Raw genomic sequence first — 11114 nt, 5'->3', positions numbered from 1 at the left:
GCCCTTTATCTATTACCTGGGCCAATCTCTTTCTACTGAAGTTTATCAAATTAATTATCGTTATATGAATAAAATATCAAAAAATGGAACCTAAACTGTAGTAAGCCTTCATAAATTGTCGAATTGTTTAAAATTTCAACAGATTCTAGTTTTAAATTACATCCTACAATAACTGTACTTGGTCTTCATTATGAAAACTTCCGCGGCCGGGTTAATAGACACAGCGAACGTAGTTTGTTTACCCCAGTTTTAATTTATCAGCACCTACAGACTACAGTTGTAAAGCGCGAACTTACTAACGCGGAATTTTTTTGCATTTTGCAATAAAAATAAAACAAAAATTTGGTAACATTGTGAACTTTTTAGTTTAAAACTATGTTAATGTTGTCTGTAAACCACGGCTGACAAACGCAGATTAGATTTATTAGAAACGTCCGGGTCTTTACTCGACAATTTTCTACAAAGAGAGAAGTGACGAACCGCAAGAAACAAAATCTCGAGCGGGCTTTGAAAAAAGCGTGCACCATTTTCGTGACGTAATCAGATTGATTACGTAGCAAATGATGGGCGTAATTTAATTTCGACATAACGCGATTAAAATTTGCTCTACTCTTTTATTCTGTATAACTGTTTTTTGGCTTAATTGACGTTAATTCCCTATCCTGTTACACGTTAAAGTTTTGCTGAACAAGTAGACTTACGCAGGCAAAAAACTGTGTGTCGAGATCGTGAAATTTAGACAAAAATACAGTTTCTTGAGCAATCGTTTCGTCGCTTCCTGTCAAAACAAAACGCAACGCTTCGGGTGAGACGTGAAAATTTGCTGGAACCGACGGTTGGTTGAAGTTTGTTTTGTGGTTGGTGAAAGTTTGACTGCGTACATAAGTATTTGGGTTTGAAATTTAAGTGTTTTCGTTTAAACTAAAACAAATAGGTTATTTTATCCTAACTTTTGGCACGCAGAATTCGCTATATATTGTATTATTTTGCTTTTTTTTTTTTTAGTGTATTGCTTATATTCAGACAACTTCTCCAATTTTGTAAGTTTGTTGTTTTATGTTTATACTAATGTCTTGACTTGGAGTTGTCTTGCTCAATGATAACTGGACTGGGAAGTTGTTTTACAAGTGACTCGACTGAGAAGTAAGTGATTTCAAAATGACTTGTTTACAACACTGGATTAAGTTGACTCCAAACAAAACCTAGATCGGTTAGTAACGAGAAATTAAAGATACCTAACGGTTTTAAATCAAAAACAGCTCATCTGGTAATTAATTACAATTCCCAGAGGAGCTGTTTTTTGATTTACATTAATATGCCTGGTAGCAACAGTTTATATGTAACTGCATTATTTGCACATTCCGTTGTTAAAATCTTGTGGGCTCGCAAAAAAACTTGGCAGTTTATGCAGCGATCGACTTGTACTTGGACTCTTAAGTCTAGTTGAGTTACACCACAAATTCAATGAAGGTACAAAAACTAGCATAGCGAAAGCAATATTATGAATTTGAATTGAAGACAACTGTGACTAGAAACGTGATGGAAGAAACGCCGCTGTTAGAAAGTGATGAAGTCAACGCTAACAGGAACCCGAAATCAATCAAAGAGGTAAATGAGGCGATATTTCCTTTGTTGAATGCCGTACAGATCTGATGTTTAAACTGGCGGGGGTTAGTTATATTTTAGTGTAATATGAAGCTTAAACTTTTTAGTTTAGCTTAAAAATGGATACTGTATTTTAATTTACATAAATGAAAAACCGATATGAAAACTGTCCAGTGCGTAATAGACATGATTAACAGTGGTTTCAAAGTTTATTGTGGAGTTAGAATTGTCCTTGCATTGCATTTGGCTAATTCACTAATAGTGATGTCTGCTAGAATATGGTAAAAATGTTCTAGGCGGCTAAAAACAGCAAGATAAAAAACAAGTAATTACCACCTTTATATGCCAACCTCGGTTCTTTCACCATTGCGAAAACACTCCTTTCACCGTGGGGTGAGAGGTTCAACAGTTTAAAAACAATACTGTGGAGAACATCATGTTATTCGCATAACTTAAATGTATCAAGTAAACTTTGGAGCAAAATGTAAGTTGTAGCAAGACGTAATAAGAATATCAAAGCCCATACAGAAGTACGTAACATTTTGGACGTTTCGAATAACTCTTTATTCGTATTTATAAATACGTTAAGACCTAAACAATACATTTTTTTCTGCAATATGTACTTTATTTGCGGGAGCTTGTAACTTGAAGGTTTAAATGCGTTCAACGCAAAGATGATAATTCCGTTCAGCGTGTGTAAAACGAATGGCTTCACGTTACAGTTTTAAAACATACAATCTCCTTAACGAGCATTCGCCATGCAATCCTATAAACCAGACAAATACTTCCCAAGGGTCAGATCCGACCAGCGTTTGGTATTCTCTAAAGCATTTATTGTTTGTATTTTTGCGTTTATTTCACAACATAATTCCAACTCTATCTTAGTATCTCTCTTGAAAATGATCGCTACAAAGACAGTAAGGCTTCCTTGATGGTTATATGCGAATTGGAGTAATGAATTTTCAGTGGCTCTTTAACCTTGCAAACTAGTTTTAAAAAAGAAAAAAGAACAAAATTCGTTTAGAGGTGTTTTGTATAAACGTGAACGGACCCTCACTAAATATGACAGAAAAAGCAGAGTCTGTCGCGCTGTTAGGTGCGAGTTAGCGTTTGGGTTAGGGTGATCAAGTATTATTGTTATATTTATTCTTCTATATTTATTGCTTTCTTGCATTTTAAATTTTGATGAAAAATCAGGCTTTAATTGTTATAACATTGAGCATATAGTTGACTCAAGTACGCAAAGTTCAGCGTCACATGGGCAGGGTGGGCAACAGGAGCCTATCTATGTGCACTTTGATATTTCTATTTCTACAATTTCCCCTGGAGTGTACAACGCTCACTTTTCTACATTAGATCAAGCAACTAACCCGCTTGTCAGTCAACTTTGACAACTCGTTTCGTTACAGTAAAAAGATTGGTAGGATTGGTACAATGGAGAATTGTGACGCGGGGTTACCATAGCAACGCCCAACAATTTCCGCAGGCGTGTCCTTTTGACCTTGAAAACACGCGTAAAATCGAGCTCATCTGTCGCGGTCGCCACACATTTCAACGGTTTTTCTGCTTTCTTAGGAAGCGACCCAGGGATGCTACGTGAAGACCCGTCACTCGCTGGCCTTGATCGAGTTTTTCGGGATGTTTAATTTAATGAGCGTGAGAAACGGTTTGACGGTCGCCATCGTTGCCATGGTGACCACTGCTCCACCTAGTGTTCACGACTTCAACTCGACAAGCTCTTGTCACGAAAAGCAAGGAAACTCAAGCGTTCCAGTTAGCTCGGTGAGGAAAAATGCTGTCGTTTTTACAAGCAAAAACTGGCTATATTTAATAAAAAATGAAAAGTATGCCTAAACAAGAATAGGGGTTTGTAGTAAGATGTAAAATGAATATCACAGCCCATCCAGAAGTATAGGCAGCATATATAATGTTTCTAATAAACCATGTTAAAAACAAGTAAGAACTATTCGAAAATTTAAAAATGCTACCTACTTTTGCACTAAATCCAGCAAAAATCCAGCAAAGCGGCAAGCTAACCAAATGAAAGTAATTTACAGATTTAAATTGTTGATGAAATTAACCAGACTGACAATGAAATAACTGTTTTCCAGGACGGAGTTTTTCACTGGAACATGGCCCAACAGGGACTGGTGTTGGGATGCTATTTTTACGGTTACGTTGTCTCCAGTCTTCCGGGCGCTTGGCTGTCCAAAACGTTCGGGATGAGGTACACAGTGGGAATCATGACGTTGATTTCATCGGTGCTTACTGTGTGCATCCCGTTCTTTGCACGCTGTAGCTTTGTACTGCTGGTTGCTGTACGAATACTAACTGGTTTGTTGCAGGTAAGTGGGCTGTGATTGATCCCTATCGAACACTTTTAAATGGTTTAACACGGTGGTGTAAGGCAGACTTAGACAACTAGATAATTCTAGTTTTCTAATTTATTGAATTAGAGCAAAATGCGACTAATTCTAATTCTAATCTAATTTATGAATTGCCTGTGTGCTTTAATTCTAGTTCTAATCTAATTCGGATTTTTCCAAAAATTCTACTTTGTCGAACGGTATTTTTTGTCTCTCAGTTAACAAGAAAATCAATTGAAACTATTTGATTAAAACGAATTTTATGTAATTTTTACAGTCTAAAAAGCATAAAACGGCATAAAATTACCACATGCATATTTACCATTCGCGTTCTTGTAAGAATAATTTGCGATTAAACTAAATTGAATGTAAATAATTATATGTGATTCTAGTTCAAATTGTAGTTAAAATTTGTTTTTTTAGGAATTCGGTAATTCTAATTCTAATCTAATTTAAGAAATCTCAAAACAATCTAATTCTAATTCTAATCTAAGTTCAAAAAAAACAAAATGCTCTAATTTTAATTTTAATCTAATTTTAAAAAGGTAAAATAAATCTAGTAAGTCTGGTGTAAGGTAGCCGAAACGAAATACTGATAAGTCATGGCAATACTTGCTCTTAGAAAGTGATATGGTTTAGTAATGTATAGGACCATTGAGTTGTTGTATCTGCACTAGTCCGATACTAGGGCGGTATTAGGGCTGATTGATTCGGTAACCAATTAATGATGAGTTGAGCCATGATTTGTAATCCAGCGAAGATTTCTACATTAAAAGAGAAATTTATCAAAAAGATTTACGGTAACAACCGGAGGTAACTAAACTTCCTAAAGTTAAACCAAGTTTGGTCTAATAATCTAAAAAATCAACCGTTATAAGTTTTAATTTTATGTATTCTGCTTGTGTGAACAATAAACATGATAATTACGTCATTAGGTCTCGGATCGCGCTACCCTTCACTCTAAATTTCGAAGTGGCGCTATCGAGATATTATGTCAGGTATCGTACGTTTTTGAAAGCGAACGGTTTATGCAGTTTTATAAAATACAATTTAATGAAACACTGTGGCTAACTTGTGGTATCAATATTTCCTGTGGCATACTTTTTCAAATAGCTATGCCTTTTCAGGGGGTTGTCTCCCCATCCTTGCTAGGTTCCTGGGGAACTTGGGGCCCCCCTAATGAGCGAAGTTTCCTTCTTTCTTTGACGATTTCCGGAGGAAGCGTTGGAATATTTCTCAACCTCATCGTTTCTGGGATCGTAGCGAAAAAGCTGGGATGGCCTGCTGTGTTTTATACAACAGGTTAGAACAACGAGGTTTTCTTCTAATCAAATCAGGGCTAGTCGGTTCATCACTCTATAAAGGTGGTTCTCAACCGAGGTGCCGCAGCGCCCTTGTGTGTTATTTTCAATGCTTAAAAAAAGGTGCCTATATTTTATTTTAAATCTGATTTTTGCCAGTTGGTAAGCTTCCTAATACAACTATTTGTGTTTAAGAGACCATTATATCAAATGATATTTTCCTACATGCTTTAAGTTGATTGTGTTGTTCCAGTTCCATTTAAAGTGACATTTCATTAAAAAAAAAATTGTAGTCGGGGTGCCGGAAATCTATTTTTATTTTTGAGGGGAAGCCATAAAAGGTTAAGAACTGCTCAGTAAAGTCCGACCCGGGACTCAAATAAGACGTAAGACTAACCCAGCCCCGAATATGACTTCTGCACGTAAAACGATTAAATTACCGTACTTTGTATTGTTTGTTATGATATATAGTTTAAGTATAGCTCATAATAAGACCAGTTTACCAAGTTTAATGATTTATCGTTTTAACATTACATCAGTGGTTTGACTTAGAGATAACCTGTCTTAATATTGACGAGACTTGGACTTGACTTTGAAAACTGATGACTTAGGCGTTGGACTTTTTCATAAGACAAGACTAGACTTGGACTTTAGGTATTTCACAAGTGACTTGACTGGGACTTTAGCTATTTCACAAGTGACTTGACTGGGACTTTAGGTATTTCACAAGTGACTTGACTTGAACTTTAGGTATTTCACAAGTGACTTGACTAGTACTTTAGCTATTTCACAAGTGACTTGACTGGGACTTTAGGTATTTCACAAGTGACTTGACTGGGACTTTAGGTATTTCACAAGTGACTTGACTGGGACTTTAGGTATTTCACAAGTGACTTGACTTGAACTTTAGGTATTTCACAAGTGACTTGACTAGCACTTTAGCTATTTCACAAGTGACTTGACTGGGACTTTAGGGATTTCGCAAGTGACTTGACTGGGACTTTAGGTATTTCACAAGTGACTTGACTGGGACTTTAGGTATTTCGCAAGTGACTTGACTAGTACTTTAGTTATTTCGCAAGTGACTTGACTGGGACTTTAGGTATATCACAAGTGACTTGACTAGGACTTTAGGTATTTCACAAGTGACTTGACTGGGACTTTAGGTATTTCACAACTGACTTGACTAGGACTTTAGGTATATCACAAGTAACTTGACTTGGACTTTAGGTATTTCACAAGTGACTTGACTGAGACTTGAGGTATATCACAAGTGACTTGACTAAAACTTTGGGTATTTCAAAAATGACTTGACTGGAACTTTAGGTATATCAAAATGACTTGTTTACAAAACTGGTAGACGCATGATCAATAATGATGGCTTGTATGAAGGTGGAGGTGGTATACTCTGGAGTTTAGTTTGGCTTTGCTTGGTGCATGATTCGCCTGAAGAACATCCTAGAATATCACAACAGGAGAGAGAGTACATACAGCGGACCACTCGCCGTATGAGCCGCACGAATAAGGTGCTGTTAAAACAAGAATTTGATACACTCGTCTAAAATGTGTTCAAACTTTATTTTGTGGTCTTAAAGTGGCGATTTCAATATTGTTGTCTTTTTCAAATATCGCTAGATTCTAAAGAAATGTTTGAATCTAACACTTTCGAGTAAATAAATCTACTGTGTAATGTTTAGAAAAAACGTCAAACCTTTGACATGTTAGTAGAACATTTATTCCTTTTTTCGGTAAGAAGAACTGGTACAATGCCAATGTTAAGTTTGGCGTCTCTTCAAAATACGTGAAGTGTTATATACTAACTCGCCCCCATATTTTTAAACTGGTAAAGAATTCCGGCGAAACTTTTCCTCGTTGGAAATCTGCGATGACCTCATTTCCTGTGTGGGCGATTTGCGCATCACTTTTCTCCAGCGATTGGGGATTTTACATCTTGGTGTCGATGCTGCCAACTTACATGGCGACTGTGCTCAACTTCGACATCGCAGCGGTGAGTTCTTAATATTCGGTTTAGGCGGTCTGAGCTACGTCAGTCCAGTCTGAATTGTTCACACAAGTGTGATATATTGCTGCGGCTGTCATCGGTCCGCGGTGAGTATCTGTGGCAAATATTTTGAATGTGGTACAGCGCATTCGCACGTCGGACTCTTTTTTTTTCGAGTCCCGACTATTTTTTTTTTCTATACCGAATTTAAAAAGAGGAAGTATGGTAATACACAAAACTAAATGGTCGTTAACTGCATGAGATCTTTCCTATTATAATTTTTTTTTCTTGTGCATTTTTGCCATTTAATTTATTAAACAAAAATTACAGAGTGGACTTCTCTCGGCATTGCCGTTTGTTATGAGGGGTTTTTTCACGGCACTCGGTGGTTACATCACGAGCCTTGTACAACGCAAGACCGACCTCTCAGTGGTAATACTTAGGAAGATCAACCAGGCCTTGTCTCTTCTCACTACAGGACTATCCCTGGTATTGGTCGGCTACGTTGGTTGTAATGCGACCGCCGCTGTGGCATTATTTTCCGTAGCAGCTGGTGGCAATGCTTTCACAGGTAAGAACAAGAGTTGGATCAATTGTAATTTGTAATTGGTGTTATTAATTACAAGTTTTAATGTACTTGTAGTTATAATGTAATTGAGGCATTTTCATTCTGTGTAATTGTTATTGTAATAATAATTTGCTAAAATTTTGGCTCAATAAATTGATATTGAGAAAATTGAAGTTTCAATGCAGAAAATTGTAATTGATGTAATTAAGTTCAGTTTTTAATGTAATTATAATTGTAATGTAATTAAACACTGAAGGGAGTAGCCTGCAGTGACTTTTTGTCTATAGTTAAGTTGAAACACCGTCATATTCTTGTGTATTTTCGTTGGGAATTTTTTTTTTTGATTTTTTATAATTTTTTTTTAATATTAAATCAGAACATCTTTAATATTTTTTGGCGAATAACAGTTTGTCTCAGTAGTCGTTAAACTGTAGGTGATCACCCGCAATATGTAACAAAGTAGTTTTACAATTGTTTAACCAACGACATGAGAGGGTATCTTTGACTGCATCGTGGAAAATAGTTGCGTCAGTCTTCCGATTGTTTACATTTTTTTGTACTAAAACTTTGATACTAAGCACAGTTTATAAATGAGTCATTTGGAAATTATTTAGGCCCAGTCAAAGTCATTTGAAATATAACTTAAGTACAGAGAGTCTTTTGCAAAAAACAACAAGTCAAGTCCCAGTCCAAAATTATCAATTGCTCAAGTCAAGTCACATTCAAGTCATTATAAGAGCAAGTCAATTTCAAATCAAGTCATTAACATAAAATAAAACGTCAAACTATTAAACTGGTAAACTTGTCCGGGTATGAATACCAAATTTTCTCAAATAAAACATAACAAAACGAAAAATTGCCAGTAAATGGTTTTACGAGAAAAATTACCAAATTTATTAAGAAATATTTAAAATAAACACCTAATTTTAACCCAAGTTTGACCATATTTAAGTAAGGTAATTTAAAAAGCTTAAGTGCACTTAATTTAAATCATTCACTTCGACATTAGGTCCAACCCTGCCCAGCTGTAATATAATCCTTGTATGATTCATTGTTCATTGACTGCTGGTTATACTTCAACCTTCTTTATGGTCTGATTTATTTGGACAAATTATATCTTTGAAAATTGTAGATTTCGTACAATCGTGTTTCATCAGGCCAATCTCCATGGTTGAGCGTTGAGCTTATAGCTTGCTCTTTTCAATAGACAATTAAGGGGGCTCTGGAATCCTACAATCTTTTTTTACGGAACGGAACGAGTTGTCATAATTGAAATTGAAACTAAGAAATAAATATGGAAAGAATATAGTAATAATATGTATATATCTAATGAATATAATAAGGATACTTGACCCACCCGAACCCTAACGGTAACTTGTACCCAGTGTTGTAATGACTTAAGTCAAATACTTGACTTAAGTGCACTTAAGTCACTGTTTTTAAATGACTTGACTTGACTTAAGTCTTTTGGGCAAATGGCTTGACTTGACTTCAAGCTAAAAATTAAAATAAATTGTTTTAATTAAGCAATTATTTACAAAATTGCGTTATTTATCCCAATCTTTGCACATAAAAGAATTTGCTTGTAATATGCTGCTTTTATGTTATTTTTTACTTGAGTTGCTCATAATAATCGGAGGAGTTTGCCGATTTGCATAATTTAAAGTTTTACTTTTTTGATAAGGGCTGGACTTGAAGTTGACTTGCTCTAATTATGACTTTACTGGGACTTGACTTGGGCAACCTATGACTTGGACTGGGACTTGACTTGTTATTTATTCAAAAAGACTTGACTTGGACTTAAGTTATTTTACAAATACCTTGACTGGGACTTAAGTTATTTTAAAATGACTTGTTTACAACACCGCTCGTACCCTAACCCAAATCGCTCTGTTTGTAATAGAATTCACCTGAAAATGTGGTAGGATTCTAGACCAGCGCGCAATAAAGAGTCTAAAAACTGTCGCAGTATTCTGACATAATCGTTTTAACGCTTTATCTTTCAGCAAACGGCGCCCTGCTCAACACCATGGATATAGCGCCCCGGCACGGTGAGATAATGGTGGCAACATGCAACACAGCTGGAAACCTGGCCGGAGTTTTGGCGCCTCAGGTGGCCGGATTCATTCTTCTCGGCAACGTAAGTGTAACCTGTCAAAACTTCAACGAGTAAGATCTTGGTGGTGGTTGTTAAGTTCGAAATATGAAAATCAAGCTGAACTGTTTAGCGACAAGTATTGCAATGTTGAGAAGCTTTTGCACAACCGCGCCTTTGCTTGCCAATAGGCGTGTCCGAAAATAGCGGATCAGATCCGTTACACAATACCAAGTGGTGGTATCGTTTCTCGTCCGATACTAGGGTGGTATCAGTGCCGATCTGATACAAAATTTCTTAATATAGAATATCAAAGCCCATACAGAAGTAGGTAGCATTTTGAACGTTTCGAATAACTCAACATAGATAATTTCAGCCTGACAATTATGGTCAAAGCCAAAAAGGTCGAGTAAAGCGACATTATTTTGATATTTCCATACGCACTTGTATCATCATCAGTTAATGTTCATTATCAAGATACATTAAAGATCCGTGCATATAGTGAACATTAGATAACTCTAGTGCAAATTGCAGGTTAAAAAATCACGAATAACACTTTAGCTGCTCCTTTATGCAGCATAAAATATCTTCAGGTTTTTTTTTTCGTTACTTGTTTCAAACGTAACGTTATGACGTAATTTTATGACGCCATCTCTGAACATTTTCTGGTGAGAATTTGTTTCGTAGTTCAGCTGCGAAAATTTTTCGATTCACCCCCGTTCGAAACACATATATTTGTTTGTAGAGTTCTATCGGGCAATGGCACATACTGTTTTGGGTTTGTGCTGGTGTCGAAGTGTTCGGAGCAATTTTCTACTTAATATTTGCATCTGGTGACGAACAGGAATGGGCAAAGTCGAAGTCAGAAGACCAAGGCGCTTTTCTGGAGTGATTTAGAACCTCGGTGATCACTTGCACAAGTTTATTACTTACACGCGGTAATTCTGGGGTCGCTAAACTTTTTTCATAAAAGGACGGATAACTGTAAGGGTTGACCATCGTGGACCGGCTATACATTTTTTGTTGAACTTTATTAACTTAGATGGCATAAGCACTTGCCGAAACGTATGCAAATAAAATAATGAATCTTTTATCTATTATTTGGGCCACTCTCTTTCTACTAAAGTTTATTAAATTAATTATCGTTATATGAATAAAATAAAAAAAAATGCAACCT

At 36.1% G+C, this 11114-nt stretch overlaps 1 protein-coding gene across 1 annotated transcript; it reads left to right on the top strand.

The window, feature by feature from the left end:
• Positions 1 to 1539: 1539 nt before the first annotated feature.
• Positions 1540 to 10829, top strand: LOC146146584 (sialin-like). The gene is made up of 8 exons (XM_083386888.1): positions 1540 to 1608; positions 3181 to 3387; positions 3717 to 3950; positions 5099 to 5230; positions 7122 to 7280; positions 7605 to 7845; positions 9849 to 9982; positions 10683 to 10829. The coding sequence occupies exons 1-8, from the start codon at positions 1540 to 1542 to the stop codon at positions 10827 to 10829; spliced, it is 1323 nt and encodes a 440-aa protein (XP_083243014.1).
• The last annotated feature ends 285 nt before the right edge of the window (positions 10830 to 11114 follow it).

The sequence above is a fragment of the Ascidiella aspersa genome, chromosome 4 (genome assembly GCF_963924565.1).
Source record: "Ascidiella aspersa chromosome 4, kaAscAspe10.2, whole genome shotgun sequence".
NCBI classification, from domain to species: Eukaryota; Metazoa; Chordata; class Ascidiacea; order Phlebobranchia; family Ascidiidae; genus Ascidiella; species Ascidiella aspersa.
Note: the sequence above shows the minus strand (reverse complement) of the source record. Positions and strands in the feature narration are given on the sequence as shown.